Source organism: Microtus oregoni, unplaced genomic scaffold (assembly GCF_018167655.1).
Source record: "Microtus oregoni isolate MIOR12 unplaced genomic scaffold, Mior012 000028F_ref0000031, whole genome shotgun sequence".
Taxonomy (NCBI): Eukaryota; Metazoa; Chordata; class Mammalia; order Rodentia; family Cricetidae; genus Microtus; species Microtus oregoni.
In genome coordinates, this window is record NW_024543087.1 from 14080079 (window position 1) to 14106072 (window position 25994).

At 42.9% G+C, this 25994-nt stretch overlaps 1 protein-coding gene across 2 annotated transcripts in view; it reads right to left on the reverse strand.

The window, feature by feature from the left end:
• The window catches only part of Smarcc1 (SWI/SNF related, matrix associated, actin dependent regulator of chromatin subfamily c member 1), a 108322-nt gene continuing 82328 nt past the window's right edge, over positions 1–25994 (reverse strand). For both annotated transcript variants that reach the window (XM_041677076.1, XM_041677075.1), the window contains exons 25-28: positions 24854–24988; positions 15572–15833; positions 5793–5969; positions 1–2329 (exon numbers count right to left, since the gene is read on the reverse strand). In XM_041677076.1, the coding sequence (XP_041533010.1) occupies positions 2235–2329; positions 5793–5969; positions 15572–15833; positions 24854–24988 (669 nt within the window). In that variant the 3' untranslated portion in view covers positions 1–2234. The remainder of the gene's footprint in view (positions 2330–5792; positions 5970–15571; positions 15834–24853; positions 24989–25994) is intronic.

The window sequence follows — 25994 nt, forward strand, 5'->3', positions numbered from 1 at the left end:
TAAATGGTATATCATTTATTCAATGAAAAAAAAGAGGAAAATTAAGCCACTTTCATTCATTTCCTCCCAAACTCTCAAAACTCCCTTCCCTCATTTAGAAACAAAACAAGAGAAGAAGAAAAAAAACCAACAAAACAAAAAACCAAAACAAACCCACACTGAGAGATACATTTGTACAAAAGCTACACAGCATCCCAGCCCGCCCCTCACAATATTGGATGGGTGTTATTACAGAAATGAACCCGCCTGACAGACATGGAAAGAGCTGTGTTGAACTCAGGTTCTGTAGGTTACAAGCACTGCAAAAATATCTCCACTTGCATCTTTCAAACTGGAAAGTGATCACATAACAGACCTGAGGTTAGAAAGGACCACAGTGTGAACCAGAATCCCATTCTCTTTCTAGGACTCCAGGGGAAAGGCAAGCATTGGAGTGAGCTTCCTTTGGGAGAGAAAGGAGGGAAGTAGGAAACCTGGCCACCGTCAAAAGGCACTGGGGTTTCCCTGGAGGAAAAGGAGTTAAAGTGACCTCCCAAGGAACAAGCTCAGTTCCCTTTCTCTACTCCAAGAGTCTAGAGTGCACACAGAAAGAAGTAAGGTTTCCTTAGCTCCAGTACCCCAGAACTCGGATGGTGGTCAGGGCCACCTGGTAGAGGCAAACCTGAGGGTCTCAAAGGCAAATCTCAACTGTGGATTTCTGTGTTCTGACATGAAGGGTTCTAAGGTGTTACAGACACTGTGTACACCCTCTCATATGAAAAGCTTTAGAACACACACACAGGAGGAAAAGACATTCATAAGATGTTCTACCTTGCACTCTCAATAACGAAACTGTCACTTAAAGGGAAGCTCTGCCAAAAACACCCTCTTGCTACTCATGGAAGGACAGAAGGGAGGTAAGGACAAGCCGATAAAACCATAACTATCAAATCACTCATCAGCAGGGGCAGATAGAGGCTCAAATTAAGGCATTTTTGTGGCTCTTCCTCAGGACTGGTACCCTCCCCTCCCAGTGTGAGCATCCCAAAACTTAAAGCCTAATGCTTCAGAGCCAAGTGAGGTCCTTGTGCCCTCAGCACAAGATGATGGAATGTGAGGGCTCAGAAAAAGGAGGTACAGGAGGCTGTTGAGTACGCCCCACTTTCTCACTGCCATTCTGAACCTAAGTACCGCTTCAAGAAATCCCACTCACCCTGGCTACAGCAAGAGGTAGTTTAGGGACATGGACCCCCAGCCACTTAACCAAGTTCATGAGATAAAACATTTAGCACAACCTACTTATCTATTTTAATAAAGTTTTTATTTTTTTTTCCTTTCCTTTCTTATAAGAGGAAGGTTTAAAAAAGCACATATAAAGTTCAGCTCAATGTGGAGTGGTGAGGTGAGAGGATGTGTGGGGTTGGGCAGCTCCTAAAGTGTAGGAGGGCCCTAAACCCGAGAACTTTCGTGTCAAGTCTGGGAAAATCTAGGGGATGCCCCCCAAATTCCAATCTTTAAAGCTCACACTACCCTTAGGAAAACGACCCTAGTTCTGACCCTGCAAATCTGCACAGAAACCCAGGATGGTGGGAAGGGAAGGAGGGCTCTTGTAATGTGGTGCTCTCTGCTACTAGACACAGTGGTGTGTTCTTCCAGAGAGTGCAGTCCTCCACAGTTCTCACTGGGGAATGAAATCAACAGGACACCTCCTTCTTCCCCAGCTCCTCTCAGTCGGGTGCATTTACATCTGGTGGAAGCCTCAGGGGCCTCACCAGCATGCTCAGATATGGAGAAATAAGGTCACTTTAATGCCTTAAGGTGTGTGTCCCACTGTGGCCGTCTCCTGCCCATCACCACTTTTTTGGTTTCTATTAACTGAGGATGTTCTCCTTAAAAACAATGGGGAAGAAAGGATAGTAATTATAATTATCCACCGAAGCACAGACGAAACAAAAAGAGACATAGAATACTAATGCCAACAGGACCTGCAGATCAACTGCCAACACCTGCCACCCTGGGACAGGGGAGACACGGGTTACTTTTCAAATGACCAGGGGACACCAGTCACCACACTTCCCACTGTGTCAGCTAAGGACCTGACATGAGAAGTATCAGGGAGTGGAGAGACTTGGGACTCATGCTTGGGGCTCTAAGGAAAAAATAAATCCCAAAAGAAAACCAACGATGCTGAAACACAAGTCTTGCCGTCCCCATTTCAGCTTGTGGTAGGTGTGGAGGCTCCCGCATCTTCAAGGCTAAGGAGTGGCCGAGGTTGGTGGGCCTGGAGCAGGAGGTGGAGGGACCCCATCTGCAGATGGAGGCGGCGGCTGCTGCTGTGGTGGAGGAGGATCTGCAAACACATTCAAGGTAACTTGTCACTGCTGGAAACGGAGGCTGGGGAAAGAACCCATTCAAGAGAAAGTGACAGGAAGGAGGCTTTGTTGTTGTTGTTGTTTGTGGGGTGGGGAGGATAAGGTTTTACTTGTAGCCTTGGCTGGTCTGGAACTTGCCATGTAGACCAGACTGGCCTCTGATTCAGAGATTTGCTTGCCTCAGCCACAGCTCATACTTGCTCAGGAAGTAACTTTCTTTGCAACAGGCAAACAATGTGGGCCCAGAGGCTTGTTATCTCTGAGGTCAAGTACAAAGAAGCCAACCAGAGCTGCTCATGCTGCTTACCCTCACCTAAGAAGTAGGCAAGGGAAGTGCTGGAATTCACCCACCTTCTCAAAGGACCACTCATTCCAAGAATCACTCCAGACTGTTTTTAGAACCTAATTGTATTTCTATTTTACTGTATTCTAATTGTTCTCTCTACTAATTGTGTTTCTTTAATTAAGTAATCAGAGCTTTCATGGACTAGCTCTATATCTTTATCTTTCTTTATTCCAAGGTGTCCAGCCTAGCTGGGCACAAGAGAGATTATCAATAACTTCTTGCTGATTAACTGTTTCCCCCAGGGCCACAGAGCTTCACTGTGGCAGCTGCTGACAAGCTGGATAGTCCTGGGAGGCCCTCACAGCTCCTCAACTGCCACCCTTAGATTTCTGGCCCAAACTAGGTCAGGTCCTGAAGGGAACAATTAGTGTGAGTGTCTGGGGTTCTTTTCTATTTCAACTCTAGCGGCTTTAGCACACAAAGGAACACTAGAGATCATTTAATCCAAGGCTTTCAAACCTCTAGATCTTGACAGAAATAAAAACACATTAAACAAATAATTAAAGTACAGTTATACTAACTAACTAGGCATTCCCAAGAGGAATCTATCAAACCTCTACAGTTCTTCAAACATTCTGAACCTAGTCATCTCCTCCTGTGTGATCTCTGAGAAGGAGACTAAGCTACTCATGCAGTGTGGCTTGTTCAGGGCCCAAGAGCCAAGGCAGAGGCTCAGATTCCCTCGATACCCTGTTTATATGAGGTGGGACACTTCATGTTCTTGAGATACTACTCTTTCTGGATGGATCCTAGTGATAAAGTATAAGCGATACGATCTGATCCCCAGGGATGCTAACTGGGTCAATTCTTTCTTATCTGGGAGGTGGCACAACAAGAATTCTTAGTCATCCACTATGACACCTGACCATGAGCTCAAGGGAAATCATTTGTCATAGGGGCTAGATTCTATGAATTCAACGAAGACTGTTCTTTTTTTTTCCCCGAGACAGGTTTTCTCTGTGTTGCTTTGGAGCCTGTCCTGGAACTAGCTCTGTAGACCAGGTTGGCCTCGAACTTATAGAGATCCGCCTGCCTCTGCCTCCCAAGTGCTGGGACTGCCACCACTGCCTGGCTAAGACTCTGTTCTATGCATCTACTTTGTCTTAGCCTCTGGGTTTCAAGGTGAGGTATGCATGGCTCTGTGTGAAGCTGACTTCCCTGCAATGAAGTCTGGAACGTTACAGAATATCCCAAGTATTTTGTAGTTGTGTGTGACACGCATGCATACATAGGTGTGCTGGTGCTATAGCATGTGTGTTGAAGCTATGAGACAACTGTGGGAGTCAGTTTTCTCCTCCAGCATGCAGGTTACCAGGAATCAAACTCATGTCAGGTTTAGTCGCCAGTGTCATTACCTGCTCCACCCCCCCCGCCCCTGTGGGAGTCAGTTTTCTCCTCCAGCATGCAGGTTACCAGGAATCAAACTCATGTCAGGTTTAGTCGCCAGTGTCATTACCTGCTCCACCCCCCCGCCCCCTCCCCCCAGCCATCTCTCATCACTTCACTAAACCCTACCAGACTTCCTAAAAGGATAGATTTATTCTGGTTCATTGTTCTAGAACACAGTCCATTATAGCAGGAAGTCACGGTAGTAGCAGCTTAAGGCAACCGGGTTACATTTCATCTACAGTCAAGAAGTAGAGAAATGAACACTCCTATCAAGTTTTCTTTTTTGTTTCCTAATTAAAGGAATTCCCCCTCCCCAATCCCTAAGGCTTCTCTGCTTAACAATCCTAGCTGTGCAGGAACTAGCTCTGTAGACCAGCTGGCCTTGAACTCAGAGATCCCTGTGCCTCTTCCTCCTGGGATTAAAGGCATGTACCACCTCACAGACCAAGGATTCTTATTCTCTCAGTGAACAAGAGCTAACTTCTGGCCACAAAAATGAACATAAGCAATCATGGCAGGATCCTTCTCACTGCATGTCTACAGGACTGGAGACAGACCATAGTCCATGATGCAACCCTGAGTGATGTGGGTTCCCTGCTGTATGCTCTGAGTATACTTTATTACCATTGGTTAATAAAGAAACTCCTCTGGCCTATGGCAGGGCAGAATATAGCTATTCAGAATATTCCTGAATGCAGGAAGAAAGGTCTTGGAGTCAGGCAGATGCCATAGCCACCTAAGAAGCAAGATGTGAGCTTACAAACTATGACCCTCGTGGTAAAATATAAAATAACAGAAATGGGTTAATCTAAGATCTAAGAGCTATCTAGGAATATACCCGATCCGTTGGCCAAACTGCGTTGTGATTAATACAGTTTCTGTGTGATTACTAGGGTCTGGGTGGCCGGGAAATGAAAGCGAAGTTTCCATTTACACCTATGGAAGTCAAGTCAACCTTGGGGTAGCAGAGGGGCTTAGGAAAAAAATTACTTGGGGTTTGAACACTAGCTCAGAAGGATGTTACTGAGTTCATGGCACTTCTCTTCCTCATACTCCTTTTTCACTCAATCCCTGAACCCCTTCTTCTCAAGTCTATGTAGGACCACCAACCTGCCAATAGCTGCAGGAGCTCACACCCATCTCTAGACTGCCTTCTCTTACTTCCTTCCTGTTTTAAGAAAGGTTTTACTACGTAGTCTTAGCTACTCTGGAGCTCCCCCTACAGACAAGGACAGTCTCATATCTGCCTCTACTACCAAATGCTGGGATTAAAGGAGTACAACGATGTTTGGTCCAGTTTCTTTTTTACCCAACCCATTACTGGTTTTTAATATTTGTTTGTTTGTTTTTTGGATTTTTGAGATAGATTTCTCTGTGTAGTCTTGGCTGTCCTGGAATTCACTCTGTAGATCAGGCTGGCCTCGAACTCAGAGATCTGCCTCCTAAGCTAACTCACCACTTTTAACTTTGCAGCATAAAAGTTCTTGTAGGGAAATAACAGCCAGGTTCAAATTAATCAAATCTAACCATGTGTGACAGAAATAATTGGCTTACCCACGGATCTCAGTACTGAGTATACAACCAGAGTTTCACAATGAAAAGTCATCTTCCACTTCTCACGAAGAAAGATTTTCTTCCTTATCAGTAGCCACCCCCGCCAAAGCAGGAAGCTGGGGGAGTGAGTACCTTCCCACTGTGCTACTTACACATGCCGTTTGGTGCTGTGAGGGGTACCCTGGGTCCTAAGATGTTTCCGGGCATTGGAGGCATGCCGGGAGGGGCGGGGCCACTCCCGGTAGGATGGATGTTGGCTGCCACAGTAGGAATCATGCGGCCTGGCATGGGCTGCCCAGGTATCATGGAGCCAGGGCCTGGTATCTGACCTGTGAAGGGAGATTTAAAGTACTTTAAGTATACATGCATTCAGAGGGAAAAATAACCAACTTAATGTCCATGACTGGAGAATATAGATAAGTATTTATTTAGTGATGAGCACTGGTGGCACATGACTTTAATCCCAGCACTTGGGAGGCAGAGACAGGCAGATGTCTGTGAGTTTCAGGCCAGTCTGGTCTACAGAGTGAGTTCTAGGAGGTTCCAAAGCTACAGTATGGTCACATCCACACCATGAGTAAGGAGGTGAGAGGCCAACTTGCAAGAGTGTTATGTGTGTTGGGTTCTGAGGACTGAACTTAGATGGTCATGCATGAGGACAAGTGCCCTCTCGGCCTCACCAGCCTGATGATCAACCAGCTTCATAACAACATGGTCCTTATCTACCTCACGCTACTCACTCTATCAAGTCCGGATAGGACAAAGCCTTAGAAAAGTAAGAGAGGATTATGCAAGGAGGAACACTCCAGAGTGTGTCATTGGAATAACATAACACAACTGTTGTGGATCACTTCCCACAGTTCACTTTCACACTGATTCTAAAGGAAGCCTGCTGAAATCCACGGGTCTAAGGAACACCCAGACAAGAGAATACATTCGACAGAAAAGAAGTCAGCAAACTCATCAGCCATGCTCTCCCTTCCCACCCAGTCTATTTGGGGTATGTGTTCCTAGGCAAGTTACTCAGTTTCCCAAAACTGCACCGAACAGTAGTACCTCAATAGCAGTCCTCCTTAATATTGCACGGGTTTCATTTTCATCAGGGCAACTGCTTTATTCTTTTAAACAGTGCCTTCTTTTGTCAGTGGTTTCTAACATGCTTGTGAGAGGCAGTGTGCTGCGTTAGCAAACCTGACACAAATTAGAGCCCCAAGGAAGAGGGAGCATCAATCGAGGAACTGCCTGGGACATGGCTGTGAAGCACCTTCTTGATTAACGACGATGTGGGAGAGCCCAGCACACTATGGGTGCTGCCACCCCTGGGTAGGGGTCTTGGCTTATAGAAGAAGTTTAAGAAAGCAGTGGGAACAAGCCAGAAAACAGTGTTCCTCCATGGTTCCTGACCCAAGCAGGCTCCTGCCCTTACTTCCCTCAGTGATGAACTGTAACTGGGAAGTTTAACCTTTTCCTCCTCAAGCCGCTTTTGGTCATGGTATTTTATCACAGCAACACAAAGTAAAACAGAACCAGGGGGAAATATTATTATCTTATATGGAACCGACTAAAGCTCAAAGAAGTAAAACAACTTGTTTTTTCATACAGGATTATGGTATGTATTTCAGGTTGGCCTGGAGTTTGCTATGTAGCCCAGGCTAGTCATGAACTTGTGATGATCCTTCTGCCTCTGCTGCCTGAATAATGGAACTAACTATAGCTATGTGCCACCAAGTGTGCTACCAAAGCTTTCTTTATGGATAGAGTACGGGGAAATATAAAATATATTCAAGCCTTCTAAATCAAGGTCCAGTTCTCTTCTCACCCATTTCTGTCCAAATAAAGGCTTGTAGGAAAGCCTTCACTGTATCACATCCACAAAATTCCTATTTACTTATTTGTTTACTTAAGACTTATCTCACTATGTAACCCCAGCTGCACTGCACCAGCCTTTAGCTCAGAGATCTGCCGGCCTCTGCTGAACCTTAATCCCAAACCCGAGTGCTAGGACTGAAGGTGAGCAGCACTGCGGCACCTCTACCTCCAATATTTTTTAAATAAAAAACTGATTTAAGCACTTTTTACAAGCTGAACAGCCATAACCCCAATTTTGAAATAAAAGATATTCAAGTACTCGAAATGTTTTCTTTAAAAAATATTTATCTTTATTTTATGTGCATGGGTTTTTTTTGGCCTGTATGTATATCTATGTGAGAGAACCAGATGCCCTGGAACTGGAGTTACAAAAGCTGTGAGCTGCCATGTGTGTGCTGGGAATTGAAACTAGGTCCTCTGGAAGAGCAGACTCTTAAACTCTTAAACGTTGAGCATCTCTCCAGCCCCATAAAATGTATTTAAAGAAAGTTTATATGCAAAAACTTCATATCCAAGCCGGGCGGTGGTGGCACACGCCTTTAATCCCAGCACTCAGGAGGCAGAGGCAGGTGGATCTCTGTGAGTTCGAGACCAGCCTGGTCTACAAGAGCTAGTTCCAGGACAGGCTCCAAAGCCACAGAGAAACCCTGTCTCGAAAAACCAAAAACTTCACATCCAGAGAACATTAAAAAAAAACAAAAAAACCCAGAACTACCCCAACCCAAGTATGTGGTTGTTATTTGCCCTGTAATTGTTTGGATGGCAGAGCAGGTGCGACTATGAACTGAAATGGAACCATCACAAACGACCTGAGAGTCCTAAATCCAATAAGCATCCAAGAAAGAGCACAGGCAGACAGGAGGGATAAACGGAAACATGAATAGCTGCAAGCAGGGGACGACATGTAACCACCAGAAGCTAGAAGGAACCAGAAAACACAGCCTCTCTTAAATCCTAGTAAAGAACACCGCATAGCTGGGTGCCAGAGACCTCATCTTCAGAATGTGAGAATAAGTGTCCATTTTTTTGGAAACAGGGTCTCACATGTAGTCCAGGCTAGCCCACATTCTCTTTGTAGCTAAGGATGATCTTAAACTCTGATCTTCTTGCCTCTACTTGTAAGTGATGCGATTACGAGCAGGGGTTTTTATTTTATGTGTTTTGATACTGGTTTTATATGGTGCTGGGGATTCCACTGGTGTCTTCAAGCACGTTCACCAAGCCCTCTGCCAACTGAGCTGCACCTCAAGCCCAACCTTCTATTATTTTAAGTTATATCAAATGTGTGATAAGCCTATTATGAAGACTCAGAAGTCTAGCGAATGATACATATGCTGCTATGTTCTAGGCATTTAGGCTTTAAAAGTATGAACTCGCCGGGTGGTGGTGATGCACAGCTTTTGGGGTTTTTCAAATCTATGAGACCAACATCTAAAACAAACAAAAGTGAGCAAATTCTTCCCTTCAGTACTGTGAAACCTGAAGCCTGAAAAAAAAATCTTTTCTTTCCTAGACAGGATGATAAAGCCTTTCTCATTAGAAAGGGGGCGTCAGCAAGAGGAAAGGTTAAAGTCAAACTATGACTTCTGCTTCTGAGGTTCAACTAGACTGGCTGCCCAGCAAGCCCCAGGGATCCCCGTCTGTATCTCCCCAGCCTGGATCTATAAGTGTGCAATGTTAGACTGGGCTGTTATGTAAGAACCAGAATCAAACAAAGGTCTGGAAAGCTGTTTACCAACAGAGACATTCCCACAGAAAAGAGGATTTGGGACATTCATATTTGAAATAGAAATTAAAAGGACTAGAATGAAGACAAAAAACAATGTCTTGTCTATCTGAAATCGCAAGCATTGCCCCCTTCACCGTACCAGACACAAGTATCACCTTTTTTTTTTAAAGTCAAACTATTCTTGCTAATTCTCACAAGCTTGAAGTATGACTCACATAAACCTGCAACACCAAGGAGATAATACTAAACAAAATATGTGTATGTGCACAGTCCATTAACACACACATACACACAGCTGGGGCATATTTCCCTTTCTGAGGTGGGGAGGGAATAGAGAGAGGAAGGACAGTGAGCAAGCTTCAAAAACAGCACTGGCAAAACATAGGATGGTGGGAGTCTGACCTACATACAAGCGTTTTTTAAACAGCAGGCATCTGAAGCCTAGGATATGGAAAGGTTTGCTAAAATTAGGTTTAGCTAGTAGAAAAAGTCTCTCACACTCCCATGTTTATTAGATCTTTTACTAAAGCCTTACACCTATCATGTCTAATAGGATATTAGCTAAGGATTTTATTTTTTATTCACTGGGAGAATAAGGTGAGAACGGAGAATGAAACTGGGAAGGGAACCCGTGAACACTTAAGCATGTGTCAACCACCCATTTCTAACCATGCAGACATCCTCTGGCTGAGTCCCCAGGAGAACGGAAATAACACAATGGGGGCCAAGTGAGGGGAAATCTAGGATCCACAGAGGCTTTTTCCCCACAGCAGTTTCCTGGGCGCACCTGTCACAGATGCTGTTACGGCCTCACTGGCGGACAGTATAAGCAGGACTAGAGGTATCACAGACTAAAAGACGATGGATTGGAGGCTGCCCTGGGATACACAGACAGACCATCTTAATTTTTACTCCAAGAAAACAAAGAATAAAGTCAACTGCCCAGGGCCTCAGCTGAGACATGTCCTAGCTTTGTTACTGAAGTAACATTTCCTCACCAAATCACACTTTCTTCCTCGGTGGTGCGGCAGATGGATTGCAGGGCCCTGGGCATGTTAGGCAGATGTGCTACCAGAGCTGTACCAGAGCTTGCAGGCAGTGGGTACCAACCAGTCCACTCTCTGCTGCGGTTGTCCATGTATTTGTAAATACTGCAAAATCAAGCCAAGTTGGGCAACACAAATGGCTCACCCAAAAGTTGGTTGCTAAAAGGTAAAGGGAAGCCTGATGACTAAGTTCAATACCTGGGATCCAAATGATGCAGAGAAAACTACCTTCCACATGTTGTTCTCTGACCTACATACATGCACCCATACACATACACACATAAAATAGAACAATCTTTAACAACTGATTGGTATAATTACTACTCAGCTTACAGACTATCACAGGCAGAAGAGGGTAAGTATTTTTTTAAGACTCAATGTTTAACAAAATAGGCTTCTTTAATATAAATATAAATATATATATATCTGGGAGGAGGTGAGTCATGCCTTTAATCCCAGCACTTGAAAGGCAGAGATACATGGATCTCTGTGAGTTCAAGGCTAGCCTGGTCTACAGAGCAAGTTCTAGGGCAAGCTCCAAAGCTACAGAGAAACCCTGTCTTGAAACACACACACACACACTCACACACACACTCACTCCTGCATGGTCTGTGTGAAGGCATCAGAAGCCCTGGAACTGGAGTTACAGACAGGTGTAAGATGCCATAAGGTGCTAGGAATTGAACCCCGGTCCTCTAAAAGAGCAGCCAGTACTCTTAACCGCTGAGCATTAAGTTCTTAGCTGAAGAACTGTTAGGTACTATTTTACAGCTTAAGGAGAGAAGATGAATGCAGTGCTGCCTCTTCTAACAAGTTCAGCAAAACGTTAAGACAAGGTAAAAATAGATGTGCCAACCATAGAGCAGAAACACTTTGGGGTGCAGAGTTAGCTCAGTGTTTAAGAGAGCACACTGCTCTTCCAGAGAGCCGAAGCACAGTACCCAGCACACATGCTAGTCATTGCACAACTGCCTGTTAACTCCAGGGGATCCAAACCCTCTGGCCTTCAAGGGTACTTGCATTCACTCTTAACATTTGCACACACAGAGATATATACACACAACTAAATATAATAAAAATAGGGGCTGCGGAGATGGCGTAGAGGATAAGAGAACTGACTGCTTTTCCAGAGGACCTGGGTTTAATTCCTAGCACCCACATGTCAACTCACAACCACCTAGAACTACAGTTCCAGGGAATGGAATGCCCTCTTCTGGCTTCTAGGGGCACAAGGCACAAAAATGGTGCACAGACATATATACAGGTAAAACTCCCATATGCATAAAATAATGAAACAATAAAAATATAAACAAAATCAAACTAAACACTACACTACATAAAATTTCCTGGCCATTTTGTTTGATATGAAAAAGCTAACTTGGAATACATCTGTAAGATATAACCAGAGATGAAAACTAATAAAGCAAGAACAAAGCATGCAGCTGACGGGACTTACTACACTTGACGGAGTTTAAATGAAATCTGGGGAAACAAAAACTGAAAAGGCAGAAAAGGTAAGCATATGCAACATGTATAGAGGTGTAGTTCAAAGAGCAGACATCAGTTACTTGGAAGATCAGTGCCATTTGTGTGCACAGCTTAGGAGACTTAAAACAACGAACAGGAATCTCATTTTGTTGAGACAGGGCCTCACTATGCAGCTGTGGCTGGTCCTCCTGCCTTTACCTTCCAAGTGTTACAGGTATGTGCTATCACACCTGGGTGAACTGCTTTAATGGGTCCTACCACTATCGATGGACAGTTCTGATTGTATATGGGAAAGGTGCCCATGAACGCAACTGTACACACACATGCCAAAAGAAGATGCTTAGGCGACTCTTTACCCTCTGCTTTATTCTTTTTTGAGGTGGCATCTCTCTCTCAACATGGAGATTGTGCTTTTTAGATATGCTGGCAGTCACCAAGCCCCAGTGATTCTTTTGTCCCCTTTCCCCCACAGTGATGCAAAAGACCCCATCTGGCTGCTGTGGGTGTTGGTATCTGAACTCAGGTCCTCATGGTTGCATAGGAAGTAAAGCTACTCTGAAAAGCTTTACGGATTTATCATTGAGCAACAAATTTGTCTTAGTTCTCTTTTCTACCACAGTCACACAACAGAAGTTCTGCCCGAATACCAAACATTACCCAGTTCCTGATAATTACCCTCAGGTCCTAATGTAAACACTGTGATCTGTGATGCCCCCTCCCTCACCCCCATTTTGAGAAACAGGTTCCTGTTACGAAGCCCAGGCTTTGAACGTACTGCGTCATGAGTATTCGGACTGATGACGGGTGTGCTCCCCACCACTAGCAGCACCAGGGAGACAAGGTCTCATTAACTGGAATTTGCCATGCACCCCAAGCAGGCAATCTACATCCTGTGTCCCAGGAGCCGACATGCACCACTGTGCCCAGCGCAACAGTAAACTTTTCTAAAATTTAGAAAATGTTATTTGGAAGAATTCTGTGTTAGTTAGTTAGCTTTTTGTTGCTGTAACAAATCAAAAGCAAAACCCACTTGGGGAGAAAAGGGCTTATTTCAATTTATACTTCCAGGTCATGATCCATTATTGAAAAAATAAGGGCAGGGGTTCAATCCAGAATCTTGAAGCAGAAACCCTGGAGAAAAGCTGCTCACAGGCTTGTTCTCTGGCTCCTGTTCAGCTGGCTTTCTTGTACACTCAGGGATCACGTGTCCAAGAAGCAGTACTGCCCACAGTGGGCTAGGTCCTCCCACATCAATCAGCAATCACGACAATGCCTCACAAACCCACCCATAAGCCAACACGATATAGGCAAGTCCTCAACTGAAGGCCCAAGGTGACTCTAGTTTGTGTCAAGCTGAAGATAAACACTGGCCACTATAGCCTTGCTCACAGTTCTTGTGACAGTGACAAACCTGGGATGGAAGATGGCTGTCATCCCAAACACCATGGGCTACCTCACCATCTTCATTCAAAAGGCGCTTAGACCTGGTAGCACAGGCAGATAAATTTCTGGGTTTCAGGCCACCCAGGGTCACATATTAAAAACTGTACTAAAACATACAAGTAAAACACACTTAGTTAATGCTAAGTATACCGAACTCACGGATTTTAATATTATTTTTGTGTATGCTTGTAAACAAGCTATCCTGAAACAGACCAGGCAAGCTTCAAAATAGGAGATCTATCTGCCTTTGCTTCCCAAGTGCAGGATTAAAAGTGCATGCCACCACACCTGGCTCACCATGTTTTTAACTAGTTAGAGTAAGCAAGCTTTACTAGCCAGTTGTGGTGGTGCACACCTTTAGACTCAACACTTGGGAGCAGAGGCAGGTGATCTCTGTGACTATGAGGCCAGCCTCGTTTAAATAGTTCCAAGACAGTCAGGGCTATGTAGAGATACACTGTCTCAAAAAACAAAATGAAACAAAAACTAATGAGTTTAAATTCCTTTCCTTCTTTAAAGACAATCCTCACTATGTAGCCCGACCTGGGTATATATCCAAAGGATGCTCAATCGTGCCACAGGGACATGTGCTCAACTATGTTCATAGCAGCTTTGTTTGTCATAGCCAGAACTTGGAAACAACATAAATGCTCCTTGACCGAAGAATGGAAAATGTGGCACATTTACACAACGGAGTACTACACAGCAAAAAAACAAAACAAAACAACAACAACAACAACAAAAAAAAAAAAAACGACAGCTTGAATTTTGCAGGAAAATGGATGGAGCTAGAAAACATTATTTTGAGTGAGGTAACCCAGACACAGAAAGACAACTGTCATATGCACTCGCTCATAGGTGGTTTTTAAACATAGAGTAAAGAAAGCGCCTACAAACCACAATCCCAGAGAACCTAGACAACAATGCGGACACTAAGAGAGACTTACATAGATCTAATCTACATGGGAAGTAGAAAGTGGAAAAAGACAAGATCTCCTGAGTAAATTGGGAGCATGGGGACCTTGGGGGATGATTGAAGGGAGGAGGGGAGAGGCAGGGAGGGGAGCAGAGAAAAATGTAGAGCTCAATAAATATCAATAAAAAAGAAGCTACAGTTAATGGGCCAGGCAGTGATTTAATTAATAAAGTTTCTGTGTGATTATTTCAGGGCTGGGCAGCCGGGAACCAACAAGAGGCCCCCTCCAATACACTGTAGTAATATAAGCAGCCAGATCACAACTGTATTCAACCATGGCTTCTGTACACAAATATGATTGGTAATTTCTAGGAGAGTATTCAGAAATCTGTCCTTTGAAGGAGTTAGGGGTTAGGACTTTTTGAGGATTCAAAGAATTTTACTGTCTATCTCAATTGCTTCTTTTGCATACACAATATTTGCACCCTACCCCAACAAGCGCTAACTCCGGCTCTAGGAAAATATTTATAATGACTGTACAATTCAAACTGATACAAGCTTACAGGACGACTATGAACAGAACAGTATCCAAATACCCCATATCCACAAGAAAATATTAAAAATGGTACAAAGGGAATGAATCATAAAAGTTCATTTGTCTTGCAAATTTTCTTGAACTGATGATGACAGTATACAGACAATCTAAGAATATTTTCTTTAGGGGTTGGAGAGATGGCTCAGCGGTTAAGAGTATTGACTACTCTTTCAGAGGTCCTGAGTTCAATTCCCAGAAACCACATGGTGGCTCACAACCATCTGTCGTAAGATCTGGTGCCTTCTTCTGGCCTGTAGGCATACATGCAGACAGAATACTGTATACTTAATAAATGAATAAATCTTTTAAAAAAAAAAACGGAAACAAAAAAGAGAATATTTTCTTTAACACAGTGCTGGGACTCAGTACACAGAGTCTCATTATGTCTCAGGAATTCATCATTACTTAGCCTCTGTCTTGTTAAATTGATCTACCCAAGGAAAAAGCTTCTTCTACTTGAGGTTACTGCAAATGCTACTTTTTACCCAAAGCATGTTATAGATTTGCTCTTCTAAGTCCTAGCATCATCCAAAGGCAGAAAACTCTCTCCTCTCCTAACCATTCTTTTTTTTTTTTTTTTTTTTTGGTTTTTCGAGACAGGGTTTCTCTGTGGCTTTGGAGCCTGTCCTGGAACTAGCTCTGTAGACCAGGCTAGTCTCGAACTCACAGAGATCCGCCTCTGCCTACCGAGTGCTGGGATCAAAGGCGTGCGCCACCACCGCCCGGCTCATTCTCTTTTCATTATGACTAGTTTCATGCGATGAGAATGCCAGGACCCACTTTTTGTTAGAAATGACCCTGTGGCACTGTGAACAAACTTCCTGTTAGCAAAGGTTCCCTCTTACCTGGCTGGGGAGGATGTGGTGGCGGCATCTGATGGTGCATCAGAGGGTAGGGTGGGGGCTGCTGATGAGGCATCATGCCAGGGTGCCCTGCTGCTCCAAGCGGGGCCAGACCAGGTCCTCCTGAGTGCTGGTGTGCTTGCTGAGGGTTCTGGCCATGCTGCTGCTGTTCCATCTGCTGTCGAGCTCGTAGCTCAGCGTATTTCAACTGTTCCATGTGGAAGTTCTGGCGCTCAGTAAGCAACTGCTGTCTCTGCTGTTCTAGCTGTAAGGGAAGTAGAAGAGAAATGCCCCAAGGAGGGTTCTCAGGACTTTATAATGTGTAGGACATGTATTTGATACATGAGTTCCATCCACACCATGCTATAGGCAGAGGCCCCTTATCAGGGATGTCCTTATGTTTAGTCTAAAATCTACTTTTCCTTATACTAACCTGCAGGGGGTGAATGCCCCGTGACCCTACTTTTTGACAGACAGAAAGGCTTTCTTCTTCCCTTTTCCCCCCCTGGTTTTTCAAGACAAGGTTTCTGTGCAACAGTTCTGTCTGTCCTGGAACTCACTTCATAGACCAGGCCTGTCTCTGCTTCCAAATGCTGAGATTAATGGTGTACACCACCATTGCTCGGCTCCTTTCTTCTTAGTATTACTGGAGACAGTATTTAACTACCTTGCATTCCTGGGCTCAAGAGATCCTCTTGTCTTAATTTCTAAACAGCTAGGACTACAGCTATGTGCCACTGTCTGGGTAAGCCTGCAGGTAACATTTTATTTAATTACTTAAGGAAAGAGTCTCAAAGTGAAGCCCTGCTGCCATCCAACGCAGAGATCGGCCTGCTTCTGCCCCCAAGTTCTGGGATTAAAGGCATGTGCCACCATGCCGTAACTGTATTAAAAATATATTCCATAATCGATATTTCCCTAGGTAAGAAAAATATTCTCTCTACCTGTTCTTCTCAGCAACGTTTAAAGACCGTTCAATTTCTCTAGGTGTTGTATTGTGGATGCGATCTACCAGTTGCTGTCTTAGACTATAAAATGGCTAGCGGGTGACATGACCTTAGCTACATACACACTTTATCCTCATATGTGGAATGGGACAGCAAGGCAAATTTTAGCTTTGAAATAGCTAAAATTACACTGGGTCACAAAGCACATACTTTCACTGACTAAACACAATTTTTTAAATTATTTATTTTTTATTTTATGTGTTTTTTATTTTATTGGTGTTTTGCCTGCATATATGTCTGTGCGAGGCTGTCAGATCCTGGAGTTGCCATGTGGGTGGTGGGGTTTGAATTCAGGTATCTGGAAGAACGTTTAACCGACAAACCATCTCTCCAATCCCTAAATATAATATTTTAAAAGGAAACTTGAAAAATACAAACATTTCAATATTCTGAATAGGACTGGAAAACAGCATAGAGTTCAGTAGTAGAGCATGTATGTGAGGCACTAGGTTAAAATCCAAGTGCCACAAAAAGAAATCAATAAATAATTAAGAAAAAGCTGGTAAGTTTTCAATCCCAGCACTCAGAAGTTGGAGATGTGAGGATCAAGAGTTCAAGATCCTTCTTGGCAGGTAGTGAGTCTCTGCTGGAGGTGACACTGACACAATAAACAAACAAACAAATACATTCTGATAATAAGTAGAATAAGCACTGTCATATTAAATTATTATAGTATCAGTTGCTTTAAACTTTTGTAACATGGCTGGTACAAAATCTTAATAACATGCATGGCTCAAATTTTACTTCTGTTGAGTATCACTACTGAGCCATTCAATGGGTAAAGGAAATAGGACAGTTTGGCTTTTGAAAGGAGCCAATTCCATGAATAAATAATATAGACTATAAATAGCAAAACCTAGGTGGAATAAGCATGACAATTAAATTATAAAAACTTGTAAAGATGATCCACTGTGGGAGAGAAGGAGAAAGGTCACAGCAGCCAGGAAAGGAGATGAATGGAGAGCTATGTGCAGGCAGACAGCAGAAGGAAACAGAGCTACACATCAAGTTTAGCAGCCTGGAATGAAAGGCTCTGGCCTGGCTGGACTTCTTAACATGACAAGAAAGGACCCAAAATAAAAACATTGAGAGAATGTTCAAAGGGTTCAAGTCTGGAAGAACACTAAGTAGTGACATGTATGAGACCAAACAATAAGAGACCTAGAAACTGACTACAGTCTTGCTATTCTTTCTGGGGAATTTAGAATTCTGCAATTTCCTGAGATTACACACCAGAAATGGTATTTACTTGTGTTCTGGAGTCACTGTTTTAGACAGCTTGGCTGTAGTCCTGAACCTATTTAAAAACTAAAGAAGGTAGGTTTAGATCTGCTTTGTAAATACCCTCAACTGCAATGGTGACTGTGCTGTGTGTCCCTCCAAAGGGACATTTTTCATCTTTATATTAACCACTCAGTGTTTTCGTCTTTTGCTTTTCTTGTTTTTGAGACAGGGTTTCCCAATGTAAGCCCGGCTGTCCTCAAACTCAGAGATCAGCTTGCTTCTGCATCCTGAGTGCTGGGATTAAAGGTGTGTACCACCATTGCCTGGCTTCTTTTTTAAATGCCAAGTAGCTTTTTGGGGGGAGGGGGGAATTCAAGATACGGTTTATCTGTAGCTTTGGAGCCTGTCCTGGAACAAACTCTTGTAGACCAGGCTGGTCTCGAACTCAGAGATCCAACTGCCTCTTCCTCCCAAGTGCTAGGATTAATGGTGTGTGCCATTAGCACACACCGGGCGCCAATTAGCATTTTTAGATGACCTAAATTCATCAAGGTCTTACATGATTTTTTTCCCCCCAAGACACAGTTTCTCTGTGTAGTCCTAGCTGATCTGGCTATAGACCAGGCTGGCTTTGAACACAGGTCATCTTTGTAAAAAAAAAAAAAAAAAAAAAGTCAAAAACCTTTTATACAGAAATGGGAAGAAAGTCAAATAAGATGGAATCCTAGTCCTTGAGAGATTTAGGGAGAAGGATTATCAGTTTGAAGACAGTTTGTGGCCCTGCATCAAAAGCCACTGTTTCCAAAACAAAGAAACCAACAAACGAAGGGAAAATTTACCCAGTTTTCCTATCTACAATTAGCTACCCTAAATTATACTAGTTATCTCTAAACTGTCAGTCTTTCATTTATTCTTTTTTTTTTTAAAGAGGAAGGAAGAGGATGAGTGTGAGGGTTAAATAAGGATTATGACTGGGTATCCCTTGTTGCCCAGATTAGTCCCAAACTCACAGTAATCCCTGGTGCCCCACCCTCCCTGGCTGACTTGCTAAACTGTGTCTGTCATTTTAAAACATAGAAACTAATTAAAAGGAAGTAATTATAAAAATTAAAAAAGGTAAGTGATTAAATACACATAGGCACACCTGAAAAGAAAACTCAGTTAAAACTCAAAGCTTTAATGGAGGATGAACAAGTCTCCAGAGGTTGAGAGTACAGGCGCAAATTGCCAGTCCCCATTGGCCCCAGATAGGTCTGGGCTCCTAGATGCCCCAGGGTGCTCTGGGGCAGAAGCAGATCTCCGACTTCCTGACCCCATCCTGTAAATCAAGTATCCCTGCCATAGCAAATCAAGTCTAAAGGCTGCATAAATCCACACAGGCACCTAATTTTTGATAAAGGATGTCAAGATACAATGGAGAAAGGACAACCTCTTCAAGTACTTCTGGGAAAATTAGACACCCAAACATAGAAGAATCAATCGATATCTCACTTTCACATTGCTTAAAACAAAACAAAACAAAACAAAACAAAATGGCCACCTTAATGTTAGGATTAGAAACTTAGCTGGGCATAATGGTGCACATCGTTAATTCCAGCACATGAGAGACAAGGCAGATCAAGGCCAACCTGATCTATAGACTGAGTTTAAGGAGAGACAAGGCTACACAGAGAAACCTTGCCTCAAAACCCCCACCCCTTAAAAGCTAGAAACCTATAAATTGTAAAAAGATATAAGATACAGATATGGCCAAGTGCAGCAGCTCATGAATCTAGATGCAGCATTCAAGAAGCTGAGGCAGATGGACAAACATGACCTTGAGGTCAGCCTGGGCTACAGAGTGTGCCCTGCCTCAAAAAGAGGAAAACAGGAAGTCTGAACAGTGATGGTGCAGCCTTTAATCCCAGAACTCAGGAGACAAAGTCTACAGACAGAGTTCTTGCACAGCCAGGACTAAATAGAGAAACACTGCCTCAAAAAAAAAAAAAAAAAGAAAGAAAGAAAGAAACAAAGCAAACAAACTTGTTAGAAATGAAAACTAGTGAAGCCTGTATAGAAATCAGTACGCAGTTCCTTTTTTTTTTTTTTTGGGGGGGGGGTTTCGAGACAGAGTTACTCTGTGTAACAGCCCTGGCTGTCCTGGAACTAGCTCTTGTAGACCAGGCTGGCCTCAAACTCACAGAGATCCGCCTGCCTCTGCCTCCTGAGTGCTGGGATTAAAGGCACGCGCCACCACTGCCCAGCTCATAGTTCCTTAAAACAACAAAAACAGACTTACAGTAGGATGGGGGTGGGGGGCGAGTGGGGGAACGACATATAGGTCTCCATGTCCATCACAACACTATTCACAGCAGTCAAGGCATGGAATCAACCTACATGCCCACCAACAGGTGAGTAGTTCAAAGAAAACGTGGAGTACACATAATTCAGTTTCACACAGCTGCAAAGAATGATCAGTCGGCCAGGTGGTGGTGGTGCATGCCTTTAGCCTCAGCTATCAGGAGGCAAATGCAGGCAGATCTCTGTGAATTTGAGGCCAGTCTGGTCTATAGAGGGAGTTCCAGGATAGCCAAGGCTATGCAGTAAAATCCAGCCGTGCGGGGTGGTGGAGGTGGAGGGGAAATCAAAAAAGAACGTTTAATGATTCCCAGGACAATAAGCTAGGCTTAAAAGGGAAAACTATCACGATTTCTGCTACGTGGAAAGCTCAGTGTAAATGTGTGTGAAGCAGGAGTAGGGAGCAATGAAAGCGAGCGAAAGCTATTGGAGAAGAGGATGATATGGAGAAGGCTCGCTGGGAATTGAACTCAGGACCTTTGGAAGAGCAGGCAATGCTCTTAACTGCTGAGCCATCTCTCCAGCCCCCTGAATTCACTATTTTTACACTAACAAAAAAATTAAAGACTTAAGACCAGTTTTGGTATCCAAACAACAAACTAGTAACCTTCATGACAAGCAGGGAGGATGGGAAGGAGGCATTCCCTAACGACCTGGCAGTATGAAGGCACATTTTATATGTATTCAACCACTGAGCCATGCTTTGACAGCTGCTACAGAGCTATTCAGTAAAACATTATTCTTGATCTGTAGTTATGTCTGAATCACAGAATGGTAATAAAATCAACTTGCAACAGAAAATATTTATCATCAAAAGTGCATATAATTAATACACATTGAAAACGTTCTGGAAAACCAAATTAATGACTATCTTTAGGAATAAAACTATTTTCAGTGTTATATGAATTCTATGACACATGCTACATAGCATGGGTGACCTTGAAAACAAGCTAAACAAAAGAAGCCAGACAGAAAAGGTCACGTATTTTAATTACTTGACATATATGAACTGTCAAGAGAAAGTATATCTAAAAAAACAGAAAGTAGATTACAGTTGACAGATTCCATGCAGGGTTTAAGGAGACACTAAAGCCAGTGGAAGGGTTCCTGCCAGCATGGGTACATCTTTCCAGGGTATGAAATGTTTTGAAATAGATAATGGTGACAGTGAGAAAGCCCTGTCTCTACTATGAAAACTATAATGCTGCCACCTCACCGCTTAATCCTTTGTGTGTATGTGGAGGCATGTGCCACAATGAATGTATGGCAGCCAGAGGAAAAAATTGTGGAAGCTCTCTTATTCCACCATTTGAGTCTTAGCTACTTAAATTGGTTCTATGAAGCCTGGAGTGGCGATCTTTGCCTGGAATCCCAGAAATTGGGAGGCTGAGATAGGAGGAATTTATATTTTTGGTCACAAAGACTCCTTTTAAAGTATTTATTACCTAACTTTTCACATTATGCATAATACACAGAGAAACCCTGTCTCAAGAAACTAAAAGTAAGTACTTTCCCCCATGTGAAAGGATGTTTTCCCTGCCTGCATGTCTTCACTGTGTGCATGTAGGGCCCAGAGGCCAGAAGATGGCGATGAACCCCAGAACTAGAGATGCAGATGGTTGTGAGCTCCCATGTGTGTCAGGAAATAATCCTAACATGACTGGGATTATAGCTCTTGTTATGCTACTTCCCTGATAAATTGTTTAACTACCCCCCACTGCCTTCCTTCTTACTACCACTCTATGGCAGCAATGGGATAATAGCTATGTATAAAGTATATAAAACATTTCAATCTCACTCAAGCAATATTTAAGACAAGAGAACATCTACTCTTAGGTTTTTAGAAGAAAAACAAGCAACATCACATTTATATCTAATTCTGAAAGTAAAAAAAATTTAAAAAGATCTATTGCTACTTAAATAAATAAAATCAACCCTCTTAAAAAGAAAAAAAGCCAGGTGATGGTAGCTCATGCCTTTAATACCAGCATACAGGAGGCAAAGGCAGGTGGTTCTTTTTGAGTTCAAGGCCAGTCTGGTCTACAAAGTGAGTTCCAGGACAGCCAAGGCTGTCACACAGAGAAGCCCAGTCTCAAAAGAGAAAGAGTCTTATAGCAACTATGTCTGGAAAAACAGAGTAGGAACGTTCCCTAAAATGAACCAAAGGTTTGGTAGGTGCAAGAGAGAACTAAGCATTCTCAACTGGCTGACCTACTCATTTTCCACACTATCAGCTTCACTTATTTCACGCGAGAAATAGGACAGAAGTCTGTACATTTCAGAGATTCAAAGATGAAAGGAAGTGATAATGGCCTGCTTGTCCCTAAGTTACAAAACAGTAGATGATAAATACAAAACATGCTTGACACCTTGCTCTGTATTTGGCCCACATGAGAGGTTACTAACTTGCCTGCCCAGGCTCCAGTCTGTCTGGAGGAAGGGATAAGAAACTGACAGATCAGCACTGCTGGAGTCTTCAGTAAGGACAAAGTAATTGGTATTGTTTATGCTTCTAGTTTTGTCAAATACTTTTTAGAGTATTAAACTAGAATATCTATATATTGTACATAGTTGTGGAATATTCCTTTACACTATGTGAAGATACGTCACTGTGACTGGTTTAATAAAAAGCTAAACAGCCAAAAGTAAGACCGCACTTCCCAGGCAGAGGTGTGAGGAGTCACTAGCCAGGCAGAGGTGTGAGGAGTCACTAGCCAGGCAGAGAGGAAGCAGGACCGAGTACAGAATAAAGGGAATCAAGCCACTCAAAAGAACGAAAATTAAAAGATATTGGTTAATTTAAGTTATGAAGAACTAGTTAGGGAAAAGCCTAAGCCACCCCCTGAGCTTTCATAACAGTAAGTCTCTACATGGTTATTTGGGGGCTGACAGGGGGATAGATACCTGCTGCTGTACACTAGCACAGTGGCTGACCTAACGAGTTCACAAGATTAACAGCTTATAAATAAAAATTTTCATGTGGAGTTGTATATGCGTATTTACCAAACACTAATCACATACTAGACAGTGTGCCAAACACATGCCATAATTTTCTCACCTAACCTTTTCACAGCCTGCAAAAATTACTGTTACAGTAACAATCATGGTTTCACTTGCAAAAAGACAGGATGCTATTTTCTTGGTTGTAAAAAAAAAAAATCAGGATTCAGTTGTACAGAAAATTTTCATTACAGTGATCTCATTTCCTAACATGTGCACCATATCCCTACTGAAGCACACCTACCTACCTACCCACCCACCCATCCATCCATCCATCCATCCCTGATACTGTGGCTTGAGTAAGAATGGACTCCTATGTTTGAATGTGTAGTCATCAGGGAGTAGAACTAACTGGGACGGATTAGGAGGTGAGGCATTGTTGGAGGAAGTGTGTCACTGGGGTGAGCTCTGAGGTTTCAAAACCCAAGACAGGTCCAGTGGCTTGCTCTTCCTGTTGCCTGAGAATCCAGATATGAAAATGTCAGCCTCTCCAGTACCATGTTTCCCTGCTTGCCCCATCCTCCCCTGATGAGAATGAACTAACCCTCTGAAACTGTAAAGCAGCCCCAATAAAATGCTTTCTTGAGTTCCTGTGGTCACGGTGTTTCCTCACAGCAATAACACACTGACTAAAAGAAGTGGGTACTAAAAGCTGTGTCAGGCTTGACCATCCTGATGGATGGTGAATGTGAATTTTGGATTAGAAAAGCAGTCCCTATGAGCTGGATCACAGAAGACAATGCTGAGGGTTGTCTGAACTTAAGTTTCCAAAGGGAAGAATCTTAGTGACCTGGAGGCCATCCTTGTGATATTTTGGTGAAGAATGTGCCTACTTTCTTCTGTTCTTGTCAAACAAAATCCACATGACGATAAACTGAAGAGCTTGGATTAATGGTGTTGAGAGGTGATTTTAAGATACCTAGTATTGACTGTCTTATGCAGACCTATAATGAAAAGGAGCAAGCTGATCAAGGAAAAATACAAGTGTACAGTTTGAGGAGAAAAGGAAATGTAATGGAGCTTAAAGAAAAGCCCGAGGCTAAGTGGGATATAAGGAGTTGTGACCTCAGTGCAAGATGTCACCTAGGTAAGGGGAGGGAGAAGGGCAAAGAGGGAAAGAAAGCAAATAAGCAAGCAAGCTTCATCAGTGAAGGAAGCTGGTTAAAATGTATCTAAACCAGGGGGTCAAGTTCTAGCCCCAACAAACAGCAAAACATAGCAGCTTTGGCAAAATCTGTCTGAGACTTGACCTGAGCGTAGTTTGGTTATCAGTCAGGAGGTGAGATAGAGATAAAACATCAAATATTAGATTTGATTATAGAAAATTGAGCCCTTAAGTCAAAAGGAGATAAACTTCTATTTTCTATTATTTGTGTTAGGGGCAGGAAAATCAAAAAAATCTTGACTCATTTAATGGATTTAGAGTTTTACACTATTCTAAGATTCAACTTGAAATATCCCTTTTAAAAACAAACAAAAAAATCCATTTTTAGAAGGGATATTTTATATCAAGTATGTAAATAGAAGACCGACAAAGAGCTAAGATTTACAAAGCAGACAGAAACCCATTTATTTATAATCCCTGGTCCATCACATACAGGGAATGACAGAAAATCTTGAGAGACCATTGGAACAGGCCACCATTTTATCACCAAACTGCTATAAGGCAGCCAGGGTTAATTTTCAAAACACCACCACACAAATTCCCCTTACTTACAGCCTCTTTCTCTCTGTCCATAATAGTCTCCAGCTCTTCAAAATGTCGAAGTTTGATCTCTAGTTTCTTCATCTGTGTCTCAACCAGGAGCGCCACCAAGGACTTGATTTTTCTCTCTTCAACAGCAGCCAGGTGCTAAGGGCAAAGACAACTCTAATTATCAGGTAATGAAAATGTACGAAAATGCTGAAGTTGAGATTTAGGTGAATAAGCTTTAGGACTCTACTTTGTTTCTTTCAAACATTTATTTTAAAATAAAGTAAAAACTCTCCTTGGTTCTATCACAGAAAACTTCTGGTCCTAATAGAAATAGAGAAAAACAATGCCCCCCACCTCCGACCCCGATGTTTTTTAATGGGGCCATCAGAACGGGTCAGTGGGTAAAGGCAATTGTTTTTACCTGAAAAATTGAGATAAACCTCCAGAACACAAGGAGAGAATCAACTCTCACAAACTGTCATATGGTCTCATAACCAAGAAATCGTAATTTGTTATAAAGTACTAAAGGAAATTCTCCCAGGGCACTTTCGTCTTATTACAGAGTCTACAACAAGGAAGATAGCTATATAGGGCAGGCTGTCTATCTCAATAAAGACTTCTCAAAGTTTTTTTTCTCGGTGTCTCAGTATGTAGTCCTGGCTGTCCTGTAACTCACTATGAAGACAAGGCTGGCCTAGAACCCAGAGAATCAACCCGTCAACGCCTCCACCACCCAATTGCTGGGATTGAAGGTGTGCACCATCAACAGCCCACACAAAGACTCTATCTAAACTCACCTATCAACCACACCTATTTATATGAAGTGAGACCCTTGAGGAGCTGAAAAGAATGAAGATGAGTCCCTCACATCTGTAGTCACCGTCTTTTCTGTGCTGTGATTTGTCCAGGGAAAATAAGTTTGTCTCTAGCACCACAAACCCTACTGCAAAGCTTTCCCATGGTAAGCAGACTGGAGCAGGGAAGACCAGAACATCGCCCAGAGCTACACATACAAATACAAGAGCAGAACGGAAGTCACTTTGGAAGATGGCTAAATGACTCCATAGCCGAGAGAGTACATTGGTAAACAGCACAAAGAATGTGCCACATTACACATACTTAGCCAGGCTCAGACTATCTGCAATAACCAAAAATACATTTT